The 21,479-nt window shown below is 39.0% G+C and overlaps 1 protein-coding gene across 2 annotated transcripts in view; it reads left to right on the top strand.

The window, feature by feature from the left end:
• The first annotated feature begins 716 nt into the window (after window positions 1-716).
• itpkb (inositol-trisphosphate 3-kinase B) overlaps window positions 717-21,479 on the top strand; it is a 32,766-nt gene continuing 12,003 nt past the window's right edge. The window contains exons 1-5 of one of the 2 annotated variants that reach the window (XM_044377308.1): window positions 717-1,269; window positions 10,746-10,947; window positions 11,352-11,514; window positions 11,932-12,219; window positions 12,832-13,800. In XM_044377308.1, the coding sequence (XP_044233243.1) occupies window positions 10,901-10,947; window positions 11,352-11,514; window positions 11,932-12,219; window positions 12,832-13,800 (1,467 nt within the window). In that variant the 5' untranslated portion in view covers window positions 717-1,269; window positions 10,746-10,900. Of the gene's footprint in view, window positions 1,270-10,745; window positions 10,948-11,348; window positions 11,515-11,931; window positions 12,220-12,831; window positions 13,801-21,479 lie in introns of both variants that reach the window. The other variant, XM_044377307.1, reaches the window with a different exon arrangement.

Here is a 21,479-nt window from a genome sequence, read left to right as displayed (position 1 = left end):
CTGGGTTGAGAGAAAAAGAAGGAGGGGGAGAAGAGAGACAGACAGACAGAGAAGCATAGCAACAATAACAACAACAGCAACGACGATGGAAATGTCATAGTGGTAGCAGTGGGCAAATATGACTAATAATAATAGTGGTAGTATTAGGCTTCGAGCTGACCCAAGGGGACAGCAGGTGGTCTTGAAGCCTTTTTCTATACTTTTTAGGCATAAGCAATTAGGAAATAACACTTACTACCCAGGAACAAAAGTTGTGTTACATATGCCTAGGGTTGTTATTCCAAGCAGAGTCTTTTCTGTGCATCTTACAACATGCCTGGAGGGGATGGGCAAGTAGTAAATTACCAAAATGCAAATAAAATAGTGGACTTTTTGGCCCCATGTAGGTGTGGGGTCCATGGGCAGTACAAACGAACCACTAAATACCACTAAAGGTTTGGAGAGTCTCTATTATTGTTAATGGACAGTATTATTCCAGTTTTTAATCTGACTGACTGTTGTTCCCTCTAATTGAGTTTACGCACGCGCTTCATGTGTATGCGCACGCTCCCCCACAATGCGCGTGTACACACACTGTAGTGCGTGTACAGCCTTTCAGTTTTTTTATCCAGTGAACCGAGAGTGAGAGAGAGAGAGAGGCAGTGTGTGTGTGTGTGTGTGTGTGTGTGTGTGTGTGTGTGTGTGTGTGTGTGAGAGAGAGAGAGAGAGAGAGAGAGAGAGAGAGAGAGAGAGAGAGAGACTGTCTTGTCGCTTCCGGCTTCAAACATACAGACAAACAACGCTTTACTACGAGCAGAGAGGTGTCGAGCAGCACGCATGACAACAGAAACCTCTTTAAAAACTATTTATCCCGGGAGCGAAACTGCGAGAGGACCTCACTGCTCGCTCCGGAATTCCTTAAAGTTTTCCTGAAATAACCAGAGAGAGGGGGAGAAAGAGAAAAAAATCGTGGTGGAGAAAGACATTTTGAAATCTTCTTCTGTGGAGGAGGAGGAGGATTTTTTTTTTTTTTTTTTTTGGTGAAAAGGTGAAGAAGCAAAAAGGGACCGGCGGCAGCGTCGAACAAGTTCGTCTATGGAAGAAGCCAAAAACACATAAGAGGAGTAGTGAATAAGTTATTTGGCTGCACAAGAAGACGCGTCTTTGGGCGTTTTGTGTGTCAGACGCACACACAAGAATCATCCTCGGGTTATTGTTGCTGATATCAGGCTGTAATATTAACTCTGAGCGGTAAAAGTGTCCCGGACAAGCCTCGCAGAGGACGCTGAGGTAAGATCACACAGGGCCTGCTGTCATGTCAGGACCTCCATCCAGATTATTGTTGTTGGATATAGTTTATTACACTCTCATACCACCACTCCATGTGTAGGTGGGACAGGTTACAGTGAAAGTTGTGAGGATTATAGGCCTAGATATCCTTTAGTGACTGATATAATGGTTAAGCAAAGTGTTTGAATAGTGTGTGCAATTAAACAATTGTATCTTTATCACTTAATGAGTTTTGAATTGCCCCACAACATATGTTTTGTGGTTACAGATGTATTCTTAGATAGGCTAAACTAACAGCAGCTTTCCAATGATATACAATATAATACTGTATACTCATTATCATCCATGATGTCACTTAGATAAGGTTTGAGTTGGGCAGCAGTGAATTCACAGTTGAATCTGCTTATCAAAGCTTATCTTATCTCTTTAGGTTTAACTTTCAGCAGTTGTATGTACAGAGGTAGATGCTGAAGAAGAAAAATTCAAATATTGACATATAATATTTGCGTTTCAGATAACTAAACAACAAACTAAAAATCAGGTTTTTCCAGATTTTGTTCAAATTTGCACTTTTGTTAAATGTCCTCCTGAATGTTTTGTACATCTCGCTTTACTCATAAAAAGAGGAGGGGACAACAGAAGATTTGATAAGAGATTTGTTAGATTTGGGGCTTAAATTATTTCACCAAACTGGATCCAAAATGGAATCCGCTATATGAAGCCTTATATATAATGAGATTACATTAGATTTCAGGTAATTTCTAATTTGGTTTGGGTCTCCCTCAGGGCCCCGCTTGAGGCCTTTACTCTGAGCTATAAGCGTGGTGCTGTGTACTTTGAGTATCCCGTCTGCTATCAGTGGGCAAAATTGATAAAATCTTCTAGTGTGGTATATTTAATTTCATTATCAAGTTTCTATGAAGAAACTGTTTATGGAAATAGATAACCACGCAGAAATGTCTGTTTTTGGGAAATTTAGTGAAGTTAACACATGACAAATAAATGTACATCATCATATTAATCACACAGATGAAAAAAAATCATATAAAATTCCACTATTACCATAAATTAGTCCTGCTTATTGATGTGCAACATCGCCCACAATGACCTAATAATATCATATGTATAGCTACCACAGTATAAACAGTCTTGCACAATCAATCAGACAAGTTGTCTCACTGCACATTTAATGAGCTGAAACTAATGATTCTTTTCAGTATCGATTAATCTGCTCATTATTTTCTCGATTAATCTTTTTGTCTATAAAATGTCAGAAACTAGTGAAACATGCATGTTATAATTTCTTAGACCCACGGTGATGTCTTCAAATGTCTTGTTTCGTACGACCAACTGTCCAAAATCCAAATATATTCAGTTTACTATCATGTAAGACACAGAAAAGCATAAAATCATCACATTTAAAAAGCTGAAACTTGTAAATTTGGGCTATTTTTGCTCAAAAAAAAAAGAAAAAAAAAGACTAAAACAATTATTCAGTCGTCAATACTGTTGCGATTTAATTTTCTGTCAATCAACTAATGGACTAATTGTTGTAGCTCTGTATATCATTATATTGTCATGCCCTATCATCTGCTTATGTAAATTTTCATTTTTTTTAAAGCGTGTAGGTTTATTGCCCACTTGTGTGGGCAAGTGGGCAGTTTTAATACTCACACAGTCCCACTCAATCTGACATCAGGCTGCGCTGAAACACAGACAACACTCTGACTGAGGTAGTTTACATGTGCGGTTGTGCTGGAATCACCCAGTATTTGTTTGTATTTGAGTGTATTTGGTGTGTTAAAGGCGGTATTTTTGTGTGCTGCATTAAAAAGTTGTGTGTGTGGCATCAGTGCAGTTCACGTCAGGGTCATGGTTTACTTAATTATTCTGCTTCATGACTGTTGGTAATTGTTGCTTAATGGTCTCTTTAAAATATTTGGAGTGCTGTTGGCTGTTGGACATGGACAGTTCATGTTCATGGACAGTTTAGCATATTTTCTGCTATCTTGTCGGGCAATATTATCTTTAAGGGAGGTGAAGACATGTAGGCACCAGAGTGGCATTGAAAGACAAAACATATTTTGTCTTTTCTAACTTCTTTCTGTTTTGTCACAAGAAGTATTCCCCATATCTTAAAGCTGGTGCGGTTGCAATGGATTCCCTCTGATATATGCAGTTCTAGTGTGAAGGCTAATCTCTTGCGATGCACCTTTAAGTGCTGCACAGACCACAGCTAAAAGTTCAGTCAGGGTTTAAATAATTTTTAGACAATGTCCTTTTTTGCGCCATTTAATTGACGATACTTTGATGATCCCTTTGGGATAATTGGATATTTTGGAGAGCACAGAATCTGGAGAGCTGTCCTGTAGTGCGACAAAAAAAAAAAAGTCTTTGGGATGCAGCTAACCATGTGCAACATGCAGTGTGAAAAGGGTTCCTGGTGCCCAGTGCTGCTTCATTACAGCAACCGAGCCGTCTCACAGAAAGTAAATCCACTAATTCTGCATGAAAGATTCAGAATAGACAATCAACCTAAAAATAGCCTGCAAACACCATTTTTCCCTTCCTCACTCTTCTGTCTTTCTCTGTAGTCTCCCTCAGTCCTGCACTGTCTCATTTTCTCCCTCTTTCTTTCTCAAACTTTCCTCATCATCTGCGTGACTTTGTGTTGTTTTCATTTAAATTTTGTGTTGAAGCAGAGAGAAGTGATTATTCAGCGTGAAAAAAGCTGCACTGGCGGTTAGTAAGCTACTAGAGAGATGGCCCATTCAGATTGTTTCCTGCCTCCCTCTACAGTAACTGCGTCACTCCCCTACAAGGAAATCCCATGTTTACCCCGTAGTTTATGACCTGATGTCTTAACTCATCTGGAATCAAAACACATCCCAAGGCAGTCTCTGGCAGCTCAGTCAGAGCATGACAAGAATACCAGCATGCTTAAATGAGACCCAGAACTGGACTGGGAGGGCTTTGAAAAGCTCTTGTTTACTTGATATACAGTAGGAGTTGCAGTTTAGTTTTGCTGATCGTTCTGCAAGACAGAGGTGACAAACTGGTGTGAAAAGATATACAGTTTGTTTTGTGTGTCTGTTTTGCTGTGCTACTCTGCAACACACACAGATTGATTTGACTTTGGCGGCTCTAGAAAGAAGCCCTTTCTGAGAAATTAATGAATATTAATTAATTTCAAAGCACTGAAACAAAAGAAAAATGCCACCAAAGACCAAACAACAAAACAACACTGCAATGGAATGAAGAAATGTAGGAAATCAGGAAATCCTTGAGCTTTATGTCGGAGGATATAAGTAAAGTCACCAAACAACAAACCAAACTTATAGAAGTAATGGATAAAATGCTTATTAAGGAGGAGGATGAGAAGACTGAAGACTTGGAGAAAAGAATCGATGACATGGAACAATAACACACGAATGGAAGACCTGATTACAATCGGACTGCCAGGGCGGTGTCAGTCACAGACAAAGGTGAGGATGCCCCTGAGAGATGAGATACTAACACTGGAACAACAAGTCATTGTTTTTTTTGAGAGACAGAACACGTCCATTGAAAGCAACAACATCACAGCTTGTCAAACACTTCCCCAAAAGGGCAGAAGAGTAAAGCCGGCTATTATATTTTGTTTTGTGAATCGAAAGAGCAAGATTGAGCTATATTGACAGACTAGGAAGCTGACTTTGATGGGAGTGTATCCGAATGAACACCTCACCGAAAAGAATGCTGACATTGCCAGGCAGGCACGCATTCTCCAGAAGCGAAACAAAATACAAGCCACTACAAGCTGTCGGGCGGCTGTGGCACAGGTGGTAGAGCGGGTCGCCCACTAATCGGAAGATCGGCGGTTTGACCCCTGGCTCTTCCAGTCCACATGTCGAAGTGCAGAAGCGTCCTTGGGCAAAATACTGAACCCCAAATTGCTACAGAGGGCTGTGGCATCGGTGTGTGAGTGCGTGTGTGCGTGTGAATGTGTGTGTGTGTGAATGATTAGAAACTCTTCCTGATAAGCAGGTTGGCACCTTGCATGGCAAACTCTGCCATCAGCATATGAATGTGTGTGTGAATGGGTGACTGTGACATGTGGTGTAAAGTGCTTTGAGTGGTAGGAAGACTATAAAGGCGCTGTATAAATGCAGTTCATTTACCATTTACTACTTGGACAAGAAATTGCAAAGTTTTGATTTGGCTGAATGGATCTCCTGAAAAGTGATTATGGTAAGAGAGCTAAAATCTAGATCTTTACAGATGATGAAATACAATTAGCTCTGTCTCATGGAACAGGAGTCATCAATAGGCAATGATGTTGATGAACAGCACTGGCATGAAGTGTGTGTGGAATTATTTAAATGGCCAAGACAAGACTGTTTCTGTTTGGAAATACTTGAATAAACTATGACTGCTGCGATGAGACCTGACAAGATTATTCCTTTCCATTCAATGACATGGATGATGTTGAGTTTGGAGAAATGGGATCATCAGACTGTGTGGGTAACAGTTTACCTCGACATGAGAACTATGGAAAGGTGAACTTGACTTTATAGAACACAAAATGTATGAAACTGAGAATGACATTCATCCTAAAAATCACCTCTAAAACAACATGAACTGCAGCTGTGAGTATTATACAGATGAACAATTCAAAAGCAATATAATAATGGACCGTACGTTGTCGATAATACACTTCGACGGTAGAAGTCTGTATAGTGATTTTTTAAAATGAAGTGCTATTTCACCATGTTCAATGTAATTGCTGTATTAGAGACTTGGCTCAGTAAAGAGAAGGGAGCTGATGTTGAACTTGAGGGCTTCAAACTATTTACAGTACTATTAATAGAACGAACAAAAAGGGAGGATGAGTTGCCTTGTTGGTGAATAATTAATTCAAATGCAAAATAGTAGAAAGAATGTCAGCAACAATAGAAAATATGGATTGTATTACTGTACAAATAAATGTGGAGAAATCTAAGAATCCAGGATCCTATCTTGACACATAAGATGGTTGAAATGTATTTTATTTATTAAACCCAAATGAGATTTTATTGATACAATGTACAGTATAAGTCTATTTCCTACTATCTTAAAACCAACTAGAATAACAAGTGACAGTGCTACATTAATAAATAACAGTTTTACCAATGAAATTGGGAGTGGGAGTAGGAAGTGGACTGCTCTTTACTGACATAAGTGACCACCTTCTTGTTTTTGCAACCTTACAGAACTTTTTAAAGATAAAAACACAAAGAAATTCTGATACTTATAAATTTATTCAACACAGAACACCAGAAGTCATAGGTGCTGTTAAGGGGGACTCAAAGAGGCAAAGATGGAATGAGGTTTATTTAAACAATGATCCAAACAAAGCTCATGAATTTCTGTCTGCTTTAACCACCTTATATGACAATCACTGTCCCATATGAACACAAAAGAAGCACACATATGAAGACAAGTCCTGGATCACCAGGGGACTAAAAAATGCCTGTAAAAAGAAAAAAATACAATATAAGCAGTTCTTAAAATATAGAACAGTGGAAGCAGAAAATAAATATAAAAAATATAGAAAAAAATTAACAAGTATAATGAGACTCAAGAAGGATTATTACAACAAACTATTGGTGCAGCATGGAAGCAACACAAGGTCCATGGAAAGTTCTTAACAGCATAATTAAAAGGGCACAGGACAAATCAGATCATCCACATTACTTAATTAAAAATAATCAACCAATCATAAAGAGATTACCAATGAATTTAATTATTACTTTGTGAATGTTGGCTATAATTTAGCAAATGATATTGTTGGACCCAATAATGAAGGAGGGTGTAGATGATGAGATTACTGATATAAATTCCAAAACCATATTTCTGAAGAGAATTGAAGAGAAGAAACTAATTGACATGCAGTATACAGTTTTAAGAATAAAAAAATCCACTGATTGTTCTGATATTGACATTTGTTAAAAAAAATATTATAGAGTATTGAGCGAAACCACTGACCCACATCTGTAACCAGTCACTCCAAACAGGAATATTTCCCAATAAATTGAAAATAGTAAAAGTCGTTCCTATCTATAAAAATGGAGATAGGCAATTTTTTCAAACTATAGACCATTTTCTCTCCTTCCTTAGTTCTTGAAAATTTTGGAAAAACTTTTTGTTCAAAGACTTGATCATTTCATAGAAAAACACAACTTAGTGAGTGAACATCAATATGGTTTTAGATCTAATTGATCCACCACAATGGTAGAGATGGAACTGAAATATCCACAGTAATAGAAAATAAGGAATAGACTGTAGACTATTTAAATAGATTTTAAAAAAGGAATTTGACACTATTGATCATAGAGTATTAATGAGGAAACTCGAAAGATATAGTATTAGAGGGGTAGCATACTTATGGCTTAGTATCTATCTTTATAATAGACATCAGTATGTGCAAATAAACAATAATAAATCTGACCTGCTGAGGATCACATGTGGGGTTCCACAAGGTTCAGTTCTGGGTCCAAAGTTGTTTGTATTATACATTAATGATATTTGCAACATGTCCAAATTGCTAACGTTCGTTTTGTTTGCAGATGATATGAATTTATTTTGAGAAGCTTCTGGATTCAGTGAAAACTTTAAATTAAATTTGGATATTGAAAAAAATCAATAATCAAGTACAAATAATGAAATAGAAAGACCACAAACTACGCTAGAAACCACATATAAATCATTTAAAGACAAAAATGTTGAAGTCTAACTTCTTAACATATATTGTACTGTTCTTTTATAGTTCCATACATTACCTACTGTGTATAGGTTTGGGGAAACACATGGAAAACGAGCACAAATCCAATTTTTATGCTACAGAAGAGAGCTATAAGAATTGTAAACAGAGCTGATTATCATGAACCAACAAACATATTATTTATAAACTCTTCATGCTCTCAAATTTAGAGATTTAGTGAACTTAAAAACTGCACAATTAGTGTATAAAGTAAAAAATAAAATGCTTCCAGACTGTATCCAACTGAGAGTGAGTCAGTATGAACTACGAGGAATTTGCATGTTTACAAAAACAAAGATTAGAAAGAATGCAAAACAAGGATGTATATCAGTGAAAGGCGTTAATTTGTGGCTTTGAAAAGGAAATGAGTAATACAATCCATAGATTTAAAGAAAAAAAAAAAGATGATTAACAAATATAAAACTGAGGTATGAACACCACTGTATATATGAATTTTGTTTGGGACTTTTGGGTATATATAATATACATATATAAAAATACATATATAAAACATATAATAGTCAATATAATAATCATAAATAGTCTTTCTCTTATTTTTCTTCTTCTTACTGAAAATTTAAGGGATCTGTACAAAATCATGAATATAAAAAGGTTAGCTGTAATAAGCTGAGGTTCAGTCTGCGCCTTTTCAGTCAGTATAAACTTGCTTTGGTTTGACTTATTATTATTTATTTATTATTTATTTACACGTGTATTTGAGTGGTATAAGTTGAAAAACTAAACTAAACTAAACTAAACTGAACTAAAGTCAGTGGACAGAAATATTTTACTCAAGTATGAAAAAAAAAGTTGACCATGAAACAGGTTTTGGTGACATCTCATCTCAAGTTTGTAGTTGTGTGAACTGATTGTTCAAAGCTTTGTACTCCAGTAATCTGCTTAGGTTTATCTCATGTTATACAAAGCAGTCTGATACAAGTCAATGAACACTGAATCACTCATCTGTCAGAATCACAGACGAGAGTTAGTTACGAGTAGTTAGCTTAAAAAGAATACGCGTCTGCATCTAAGTTAAAAGCACAATCTGTAAATCTGCCTTTGGGAAACGAGACATTTTTTTGCAATGTGTTGCGCAGTTGACCACTGCGCATCAGGTACCAGTTGTTGCACAGCTAAGCTTATTTGCATAACTTATTTCAGATTTCAGTCACTACCTGTTTGGAACAGGGCTTGATACTACAACCTATCACCCTTTTTCATTAATATACTGAGTGTGAGCTTAACCACATAAAGCATTAAAATGAGGATTGACAACTATATTTAGCCTTATTGTGAATGGGACCTGAGTGAGTCTGCAAATAGGAGACTCTCGTGCACCTTCACCTCAAAACCTTCTTGGTGCAGGGCTGTGTCATAGTAGAATACTTGCAGGATGCACTACTTAATAGAAAGCCCAGTACATAATTGTATTTGAAAACAAGCTTTTTTTAAAGCTTTCCAGTTAATTTAAGTATATTTTAAATTAAAAGCTCACAAGATGCTTGCAGTTGCTTTTTAATTCTGTCTTGTTGCATGCTATTTAAGCCTCCTTACATTCAGAAAATAAAGATACAATGACCTACAGTCTCTTGAGAGTGTGCTATCTTTTGCAGCAAAAAGATAAGTGCTTATTCAGTGACTCTGGGTGTCTCTACATGTCTTTATCTGGTTCACTTCAAAGTGAGGAGATTCCATAGAGGTTTTCTGCCTCATTTTCCTGCTGTTTAGCTTTCCATCTTTTTGTCTTTACCCCTCGGTGTTATATGTCATGTCTCACTTTCCTTCCACCTCCTGCCCTTTTTCAATTCTCCCTCTCTGCAAGTTTATATCTCCATCTTTCTGCCCTTTTCTGCTTGCCTCCCTCATTTTGCCACTGAAAGAATGTTACCTTCAAGTTTTTTTTATCTTTAGACCCCACAGTTTCAAACAAACAGTGTGCTCTGAGATCATGTAGAGCAAAAGATTATGAGAGTTTGGTCTGGCTGAACTTTGGACATCATGTTGTTGCTGCTTTTGTAGAACAAAGACATGTTTGGTACGACCATGAAACGAGCAGGATCAGGTTCATACACTTGAATATGTAAAACTCTATCAGGTTTCAAAAACAGTCTGGAGCAGAATTATTGTAAATTGTTATTTAGTTGAACAGGAGGAAGATGATCGCCACTGAAAAGGGCAGTCATTGTCATAGATATAAAATCTATGGTCACAGTGCTCTGTCATAAACCAGCATAAACCATTCAAATGAGCTTTATAAAAATCTCAGATTTCATGAAACGTTGACAGGAGAAAAGGCTAATTATTTCCAGTGAGGAAAACATTTCCCTTGCTCATTTTTTTCAACATTCATCCCTCTATTTCTCTCTACGTCTGTCTCCTTTTCTCTCCATTTCACTTTCTCTTGGTTATTTTTCATTTATTTAGTTTCATTCCTAGTACGAACAATGATATCTTTTATTTTGGACTAACAGCAGGACTACATGAATAATCTTCTTTGTCCATGACGCAGTTAGGGATGACTTTCCAGGAATGGAAAATTGGAGTTCCAGTATCTGTCGTTTAAGAAAAGGGCTTATTTTCATCTTGAAGAATGATTCTCGTTTTAATGCGTATTTGCTACTTAACTAATTTTCAGTTATTTTCTTTTTAATAATTAGGGAGGTTAACCCTAACCCAGCCTTTTCATTTTTTTCAGTGTCGGGTGCAGATTTTCTTGCAGTGTGGAGCTGCTGCTGCTGCCGACTGAATGCAGAAGAAACACTGAAAGCTGTTCTCCAGACCTCCCTGCAGCTTCAGGGGAGATTGTCAGATGTGTACCCAGCACTCAGAGCCCCTGGCCTGGCCGCGGGGATGGCAGCCTCTGCCCTGAACCTGAACGGCCTCGGAGTCATGAACAGGTCAGTTTTTAACAGTGTTGTCCTGCTGAGTTTTTGTGACAGAGAATGTGTTTGGTCAGTCTGCTGCGGCTGACCAGTAAGATTACTTTATTTGTAATACATCACAGAAAGTCATCCTGCTGTCCAACAGGTGAATGATTTACATTAAAACATTGTCTAATCACTTGTAGGGATGCATAAAAATCTCTCTTTAAACATTTTTTAGTTATTCAGAAAGCAAGTAACTCTTCCTTTCATCTGCAACCTAAGTTTTTGGAGCGTGTCACCATTAATTGAAATGATTGGTTTGTTGTAATCAGATTTCTCGCATCCCCTCCAATTTCTAGCCTCAATGCTCAGACAGGATGTTTTATTATGTGATATTAATCTTCCTTGCCTCTCCTCTTCTCCGCTCCCCACAGCAGTAATCAGTTTCACACCCAGCCAGGCTCCTCTAGTACCACCTCCCGAGCTAGAACCAGCCCGGTCGGCCGACCTGTGCTGCCGGTTCCTGATCGGACCACCTATTGCCAGTTACTGGGTGGGGGAGCACTGAGTGGAGGTCTCTACAGTCCAACCAGCCCCAAGGTATCTCAGGTCGAGTTGTTGGCCGTGTCCACAATGATGGACATAAATTAGAAAATGCCATTTACGTGTTTTCCATCCACAAAAGTTTCTTTTTGTTGTTGCTGTCATTCAATTTGGATTTTGTTGGGCATTTAAGCAGTCAATCATCAATATAAGAAATTAACATGGCCCAGGAACCTAAATAATGTTTTCAATTCTCAATTCACATTTTACATAATAAACAGTACCAAACTGATATATGTGTATTAGGATACAGTAGAGTGCTTTGAAGAAAATATAGAGATCAAAAAAGAAGGAAAAATAAATCACTGTTTTTGTTTGTATTAGTCATTTTTGATGTTCTCTCAACCTATATATTAGCTTATATAATAAGTGTTTTGGAGTTCCCCTGATCCTGTCTTGTGTGTCTGCCCCTAGACGAGCCCCCGGGCGCTGGGTCGAACCTTTGTCTTCCCCCCTTCATCCTCACTCTCCCCCAGCCGCACCCCTCCTCGCGCTCGCTCCCCTTCCCCGAGAAGCCCGGAGCTCCTGGGAGTCAATGTGGGCCAGCGGGTTCGACGACTGAGCTCACCCGGCGGTGAGGAGAGCGGGGAAGGAGAGGTGCAGGAGGAGAGGGGAGGAGAGACGGGAGGAGGAGAGAGGCGAGAGGACAGGAGACGCCAGGCACAGCTGCTGCAGATTCACAGAGAGCTGCAGAACGTTGAGGTGATACTACACGTGCCTCCCTTCTTTGTCTACTTCATCTCTCTCTTCCTCTGTGCCTTTTTTTGTCTCTCTCTAACTGGCTACCTCTATTTGTCTGTCTGACTATATCTAAACATGCAATCACATGGAGGTTTAAAGCAATTTATTCTAACACTGAAGGCTTTACCCCTTTATTTCTATTTGTAAAGCTGGAAATTTGTACTTTCGGTGTCTGTCATTTCGATGAAAGGGCTTAAGGGCTTTGTACTGTTTTGTACTTAGTCAGATTACAATCTATCCAGTGATCAAGTTTGTGAGTCCATGTGACTCTTGTTCTCTTATCTTGGATTGTGTTTCCTTGTGCAATGTAAATTATTATGCAATAATAAACTAAAGATAGACTTACATGTGTTTTAAGGTTTGGTATTGATTATTATACCGCATTTCTCTCTGATCTTATCTCATGATTTTACTGAAGCAGTGCTATTGGTTTAAATTTAGGTTTGTGTTTATCTTTTGCTTCTTGCTAAATTAAGCAAAACATGCATCGAAGTAAACTTCTCTAATGTTAGTTCAAGGGAACTGAACTGTAGCTGCATTTTAACCCTTATCCACTTTCTCTGTGTCTTTCAGGTCAGGGGAAAAGTGGGCATTTTCGAGGCCCACATATCCGGGATTCGTGCCCAGGTGCTGAACAACGAGCTCCAACGCAGCCCTCGGTCGCCAAGACGTACGACGATCCAAGCCCCTTCCCATCCCGGCCAACAAAACACAACCCCTGAATGCCCAATGACCCAACCACAAGAGACTAAAGTTCCTTCTGTTGTCCAGAATGGAAGAGAAAAGGAGGATGAAACAGTGGAAAGAGAAAGGAGAGAAGGAAGCAGCAATGCTAATAAAACAAACATGGAAAACAAGACACTGATTGGTCAAAATGGCCGCCACTCAGAAGCAAAAATGCAAACTCCCTGTTTGGATGGACTGGTTGTTGTTCAGGGTTCCCTTGAGACATTAGACCCAGATGCAGCAACAGACAGAGAGAAAGAAGAGGGAGAAAGGCTGAGAGAAAAGGAGGGAGAAAAAGACACAAGGGAGAAAGAAAACAAACAAATGCTGGGAGACAAAAGAGAATGGACGGCGAGAGATGTAAGAGGTGAGAAAGAGGACCGGTTGTGTCCTTATATGCTGCTCCAGACAGAAGCAGACAGGTTGGAAGTTAACCCAGAAACCCCTGCTTTACCTCCAAGCAGCGAGAGCTCCTCTTCTTTGCTGGATATCACCGATCAAACCTCCAACCACTCTCCCTCCATCCCTCCCTCCATCCCTGCAGTCATAATAACTGACCACGGTTTGGAAAACCAGCCTCAAACCTCTGAAGGCCCTGGCTCAGACCAGGGACTATGCTGCACCCCTAGCCCCAGTTCTAGCCCTATCCCCGGGCCAAACTCCTCCACCCGTTCCCTCAGGAAGCTGTCATCCTCCTCGGCCTCCTCGGCTGGTTTCTCCTCGTCTTGGGAGGAGTCGGAGGAGGATATTTCCAGCGATACGGAGAAAGGGGAGCAGCTTCTCAACCCCGCGCTCCTCAGTTCTCAACAGAAAGCAGTAAGTAGTGCCAAGTTTGAAAGTGTGGGCCAGTTTGTGTGGCTGTATCTACAGCCTGCTTGCGATTCAGTAGACCTTTTGTAGTTTTAAATGGCAATGACCTTTGGAAAATGTCTTTGCTGGGATTTGCCATACATCATACAGACAGGAACACAGTTTTTAAGGAAGAATCCACACTTGTGGTGAAGTGGGAAATCTTGAAAAAGGGAAAACTCTGATATTTTTGATCATTTTAAATAATATGAAGGGTTCACACTAGTAAAGGTCACGTATGAAACCTGAAAACCTGCAGTAACTATTTCAGAATGGTTGCTTTTGCAGCAAATCCTGCCAGATCTTGGAAACCGTTTGTCTTGATGTGGGTCTCCGTTACCAGTCGTACCTCAAAATGTTTGTCTGTCGGCTTATGTGTGTGTGTGTGTGTGTGTGTGTGTGTGAATATGCCTGTGCATGTTGTCGGGTGCTCCTGTGACAAATTGGCCTGAGCTCTCTCCCTGAGTAATGGTTGACATTCACAGTAACAAAGCCAGCTCTGTGCCCTGACCTGTGTGTGCGTTTAGGTGTGTTTTGGTGTGTGTGTGGGTAATGTGAGGGTGTGTGTGTGTGTGTGTGTGTGAGCGAGAGCGGGGGTGATAGAAAAAGGGAAAGCAAGAGAAATTGCCTGTCACACACACTTAGGCTTTGCCTGCATTTGGACGCTGTTCAAAGAGGAGGCTGAGGCCTGTTTTTGTGTGTGTGTGAGTGTGTGTGTGTGTGTGTGTGTGTAGGTGGGTGGGTGGATGTGTTTTTATTTGTAGCCAGCATAAGTTCATGAGGCCATCTCACTTCTACTTTGAAACACAATTTGACGCAGGATTGTATAACTGATTTTTGCCAGTTTCTTAAACATTGTGCCTGTTCAAAAAAGTGTCAACTTCTTAGGTTTCTGGCTTTAGGAGGAAAGTGCTCATATTCACGTCTTATCAGTTGAACTGTCATGAATCATATATAAGCTTTAAAACTGAGCGGTGTTCCCCCTTTGACTGTGCAAGCCAATACAAGCATTTGAATACTCCATCGCTCTGCAATCAATACGGCAACTGCTGTAATTTCCAACTGCTGCTGCATAGTTCCACACATACTTTGGAGACGTGGTCACCGAAATCATTAAAACTTAACTTTCCATGTTTGCTTTCATTATGAGAAGCAGCAGCAACAGAAAAAAAAATCAAATATTCACCTGACCTAGCCCTAAACCAATATCCCAACTCTCCCAGGTGGATTACAAACTATTTGTTTAAATGAATTTGGTTGATGGATTTGAATAGTGTTTGTATTGCTGTTTGCATATTTCCAGACATTGTTTTTCACTTTATCCAGGCAAAGAGAGAGACAGAAACTCCTGCAGGTGGTTGCAGTTGAACAAAGATTTATAGTTACTAGTGATAATCTGGATTTCCACCATCGTAGCGCAAAGATGTCAAACGTGACAATTATTCTTATTCTTGTCTGTGGCTTGTCATATTTCCTGATCTTTATTTTAAGGAAACCTGGTATATTTGTGCAAAAGGCAAACATGCAGAAACACATAAAGCATGCTTGATCGTGTGGGTGGTATGTAGGAGAGAGGAGAGGGAGAGAGATGAGGAGTGATACTGAGAGAGGAAGAAGAGAAAAGAACAGAGTGAGCAAGAGAGTAATGTTGGCAGAGAGAGACAGCTCGAGAGGAAAAGTTGTACAGTGTGTACTGTAGTCACGTCTTTTTAAATCGATCTGAAGGGAGACTGGATACATATCTGTTCTTTTCATGGCTATTTAATGTTGGAGCTACTTGACTTTATCTGGCATACAGCAAGTTAAGAGGCTTTTATCACTTTGGCATTACTATATAAAGTAATCACCAAGAGAAAGACGAGAAAGAAAAACATGTTCCAGCACAGGAAAAAATAACAAGTATAAAACCAGGGTTACAGATTAACATTTTATATGAGGGTATAAAAAAGCTCAGTGGTTCACTGTGGATGCATTTGTTATCCTGATCACTTACCAAAACACAGGGGTTTTTAATTATTCTTTGTAATATTATCCACCTGAGTAAGCGTCACATTTCCATTTTTGTTTAAACACAGTCAAACACATCTGCTCTGCTATGGTCATTAGCTTTTGGATTATATCAACTTGTATTTTAACAGCGTACAAGCTGAACGGGTGGAGGCTGGAATCTGAATAGAGCCATATATAGACACTATTTGGCTGATCTTTTGACTGCTGGGCATCTTTCCAAGGTTAGAAGGCACATATGTGCTGCCAGTGTTTTCCTAGTTCTAGTAAATTGGCAGCAAAAGGGCACCTGCGATAGATTGGCATCAGTGCTATTTTTCTCTCAACAAAATTTCAGTTGAGTTCTGCGGATTGAAAAGACGAGAATCTGGCAGCAGACGTGTCTCTGGTAGACTGACACAGTTGTTTGCTTTTCTTTGTAAAATGCCTTCAACCATCAGCTCCACACCCGTCTTAACAGTCTCCAACCATGGCTGCAAATAACATTTCTCTTTATTACTGATTGATCTGTCGGCTATAAACACAGAAAGATATTCAGTTTGTAATTTCATAAAACAGAGAAAAGCAGCAGTTATTTGCATTTGAAGCACTGAAACCGAAAAGTTCTTGGCATTTTTTTTTTTGGTAAATGACTTTAAGCGTGTAGTGTTTTAAATATCATTAAAATTTAAGAATACATGTAGAAACAAGTTTAAAAACACCAATAAACAGCAAGATTCATGGAACTTATTAGCACATTTAGACATATCTTCTGTACTTCATGTGCTGATAAAACAAAATCACCTAAATCCATTATTTTGTCAAAGATTTTCAGAATTAACTGCCAATTATTTTGATAATTGATTCATTGTTTCACTTGTTTCAACATTTGCTGGTTTTAACTTCCCAAATATGATGATTTGCTGCTTTTCTCTGTTTTATCTCAGTTAATTGAATATCTTTTACCTTAAGCTTTGGTTAAATATGATGATTACTACTTTTTTCACATGTTATAATCAAAATGATTAATAGATTAATTTAAAAAATTGAGAATTAAAGATTTAACAGCATTTTTTTTTTCACATTCTGCAGCTACAGTTTTGAGTTGTTACTGATGTAAACATGTTGTTAAAACTTAGCGGGAGCTTTACCACAGCTGTATTTAAACCCAGACTATGAAAAGAAAACTCCAGCATCATGTTTCAGCTTTTCAGAGAGAATGATGAAAGAAACAGAGGCTAGTGGAGCAGAAGCTACAGTAGAACGGAAGTGGGGCAGGACTTACGAAGGCCTCGCTATAAATGATGCAGAGGGTGTGTTGTTAATTGTGGTGCCTGTGCTGTAAGTAAAGCTCGGGAGGAATCACGTATTTGGACACGTTTCGATGCACCTTTGATCCTTGAAAAGATGCATCCATTATGTACACAGATGTGTCTTTTGGAATGAAGACTGCACCCATAAATACTGCTCAACTGTAAAAGACACACACACACACACTAACGCTGACACACCCTCTGTACACACCACATTTATACCACCATTTCAACTTTTTCGACCAACACACGCGACTGTTCACTCACACAAGCTGTTTTTCTTTCACAAACACAACTTATGGCACATTGACTCACATCTCTTTTTTTTTTATGATCCTTTGAAATGTGGTCACACTCAGACCCAAACATTAATCTTCACCATTCCAGGTTTATCCTCCTCTAATCCAACCGTGAATCTAACCTCAATTTTAATACCAAAAAAAGAGTTCTTGTAGTGTTCTGGATGGGACGAAAACTCATTTTTATGTCCACAACTGTAACTCATGTGGGTCGGCACACACACACACACACACACACACACACACACACACACACATACACTGTGTTTCTACTGCAGTGGAAAATCTTCACTACCACGGCGGCCAGTTACCTAGCAACCCTGTGACGTCAAACCGAGTTTCCCTCTCACAGCTGTATGTGTGTGTGTGTGTGTGTGTGTGTGTGACAGAGAGTCTGTAAGTTTATGGGTGTGTGCGTGTCTAACGCTTGTCGGTGTGTGTCTGCCTGCTTGGTTTACTGCGAGAGGAGAAACACCGGTCAATTCTTTATTTGGTGTTACTGTGTGAGAATGCGTGCATGTGCGTGTTCAAGTTGCCCTGTCCTCCACGGAGGAGTCAGGGCGGCACACAGAGTGAAGCTGACATTTTGGCTGAAAGAGTATCTCTAGAATTGGATTCGGTGCAGAAGTGTGGTTTCACATGCTTTCAGAGATGTCAGTGACACATTGGGGAAACCCTGCTGGATGTGATGTGTTTCTGCAAAAAAAAAGGGATGTATTATACATCTTATGGCTTTTGGCAGCAAACTGGGGATCCACAGGTTTTACTTCTAAATGTAATGGCTATATTAGCAGAAGTGGTTATTTTCTGTGTGTTTTTTAGATATTAGATTTCATTGTTATATGCTGACATGAACATGCCTTCATAAGTTATTCTGCAGCTTAGTGAGGAAGCTAAGAAAACCCCCGAAACACCTCTGTTTGTTTAGTTTAATTCAGGGTGCTTAGGAGGATAGGTTAGATCTAAAGTGAGATATGCGCTTTAATGTTCCATAGTGACCTCAATTTGGAAACAAGTCTTCCTTATCGGACCGCTTACAACATAACTGAGCTGCCACATCACAAACATGCAACCTTTTTCTTTTTGAGGTGTCCCTTTTTCTACCTTGTATACATCTGTCAGTTTCGCAAAGCTAATTTTCCACTGACCAAAGTTGGTTGCTAAGAGATTTATCTTGCACTCTCTAAGCATGTTGTTTAGCCTGCACCACACTCCCCGCAGTTCAATTTTGAATGTGTTTAGTTGTTGTGTGTGTGTGTGTGTGTGTGTTTTCTCTCAGTCTAAACTTTGCAGACTCAGACAGTTGCAATATTTGTATCTGCAAGGGGACCTTGTGGTGAGCTATATCAGGGTTGTTGTTTCCTCAGTGCTTCTCCGTCGAAAACATCAGCGCGCATCAGTGTTTCCCCTGCTTGTTCACATTACACATTTGTAACCCGGCGTTACCCTTTGCCCCAAGTTTTAACCATTCTCACCACTCTCCGCCTCTCTCCACTCCTCCCCTGCATGCAAATGAGTGATATCTGGTCGTCCAATGTAATCTAATCGTCAAATTTCCATACATCTAAGTGTACTGTTTGCAACACCCTTTTTTATTACCCAATTTGGTGATTGGATAATTTGATGAGTAGCCTATCTTTAAGTAAATGAATGTTGGATAAAATCATGTCTGCAGATGTGTGGTGCACTTCTAGAGATGATAATCAAGAGGCCAATAAAAACTCTTTGCCTCAGTGCTTCTTTTTCCCTCTGTGCTCTTTCTGTTGTTTACAGAGGGCAAGGCCTTTTTTTTTTCTTCTTTCTTTTGTTTGTAGTCAGCGGCGGATGTGGAAAATACTGTCGCTGAGGCAAGCGGCAACCCCCCCCACTTCCTGTCTGCAAGAAGTTCCTTCGCTTACCATTTCCTCCCTCTCTCTCTCTCTTTCTCTCTCTCTCTCTTTCTCTCTCTCTCTCTCTCTCTCTCTCTCTCTCTCTCTCTCTCAATGGAAACTTAACTGTTTTTCCTGCTCTCCTCTTGTCATCCAGCTGGTCTGGGGATAGAGATAGGAGAGACCGCCAGAGAGCAATGAGCCAGAAAAAGATGAGAAAAAGACAGAGAGGCTGACTTTGAGGGAAGAGAGTATGCACACTTTAGACAATTCAAAGACCTCCTTGAAATGTCTTTCATGGCCCCATTCAGGTCCAGCTTTTTAAAAACAATGTTCATTTTTCATAGTTTTTAAAACGCATACTTACTTACCATCAAAAACACGAAATTAGCTTCCCTCCAAACAAGCAAAAAAAAATAAAAAATGCAGTAAGATGTGTGTGACCATAAAACACTTGATTCTCATGAAACTGAAGAGCTTCAGTTTGAACGTCAATTTTTTGAGGAATTATTTCCTGGTGGAGACGTCCATTTCTTCCTGTGGTTGTCTGATGATTGACAGTAGCACAGTGTAAAACAATGCACGCACTGAGAAGGAAAAACACTAAAACAGAGACACTGGCAATAGCAAATTAAGGCTGTATGTATGTTGTGATGGATCATATACTAATATCAATACAATAATATAATAACCAATCTCTGCAATATTTGTGGGGGCTTGCAATTTTGCAAAATTCCTGCAATTTCTCCACACTAAACAGGAAATTGGGATTTTGCAAATGTTATAATTAACGTGAGAGCTTGCAATTCTGCTAAATTACTGCAACTTTTCTGCATGAATTGGCCAAATCAACAGACTGCTTGTTATATGGACGAACTGTAACTTGCATCATCGCAGTGCACAGGAAGTGATTACATATGACTCTTCATTGATAGCAGTTTAAAAAAAAATCATATTATTTTCCTTTGCCTGTGACTTTTCCCCAATTCCTGCAATTTTACTGTAAAAAAGAGCACATAAAACATTGTCTACATGGACTAAATGTAACACAGGCAAGTGTGTAGAACTTGGTTTTTATAGTGCACAGCAGCAAATATCTTTCTGTGCAGGTGGAAATATTTTCAACTAGTTTGCAAGACAATCAGGAGTGACTATGAACTTTAAAAAAAATCACCAGAATTTATCTTAAATTATATCAGTGAGCCAGAAATGACAGCAAAGGAGTTAAACAGTTTGACTTTTACTGGAATGTAAAACTAGATTTCTGATTGGATATTAAGTATGCAGTGTTCTCATTGGCTACTCAGAGTCAGATGTGAAGACAAGCTCAAACTTCTTGATTGTTGTGCTTAGAAATCCACAAAGGTGCTCTTTTTTCTCCTCAGACCTTGTTGTGTAATCTCATGGTTGAGATAAATTATGCAATCATTTCATTCTAAGTGTTTCTAAAAATAGACATATAATTTCTGTTGGCACAAATTTTTTTGGCACATTCACAAACTTTACTTTCCGTGTTTTTTCTACAGACACATTCATGCAATTTATTTTTTTTTTCACAGGTTCAGAAAAGGCAAAGTACATCTGCCAGCTGTGAAATTATTTTCTCACAAGCTGAGAATTTTTTTAGACCCTTTTTGGATGTAAAAAGACTTTCAGTAGACTCAAAAATATGTTTTAAAATATGTAGATCCCATGTAGAAAATGTCCAAATTTATTCATGTGCATGACTAGTTTTCACTGTATTAAAACTCAGATGTAGTTAATGATAAAGTGTTGCACCCAGCGGCACTGAGGCAGAGGTTGTAGGTATGTTCCAGTAGCTTCATCAGCTCACCATAGAGCGTGGTGTTATGGACTGTTTCCTTTTGTCTATGTTAGCTTATGTTGCAACTTCTGTCACAATCTTTTGGTGTCTCACACAAACATAGGGAGACTGCTATAGTCACAAAAGACCGAAGATTTTCAAGCATACTTACACGGTCATACATGCATACTCAAACATCAGTATAAATATATAAACCCATACAAACGCCTTAATAAAACACATATTTGCTTACTTGTTCCACAAAGCCATCCCATTTTACCAGCACTTGATAAACATTCACACTCACACACTCATTCACACACATTTAGCTCTGTCTGTGTCCTTCAAATCCTGTGACTTGTGGAGATTTGCATGC

This window comes from Thunnus albacares, chromosome 16 (genome assembly GCF_914725855.1).
Source record: "Thunnus albacares chromosome 16, fThuAlb1.1, whole genome shotgun sequence".
Classification (NCBI taxonomy): domain Eukaryota; kingdom Metazoa; phylum Chordata; class Actinopteri; order Scombriformes; family Scombridae; genus Thunnus; species Thunnus albacares.
Note: the sequence above shows the minus strand (reverse complement) of the source record. Positions and strands in the feature narration are given on the sequence as shown.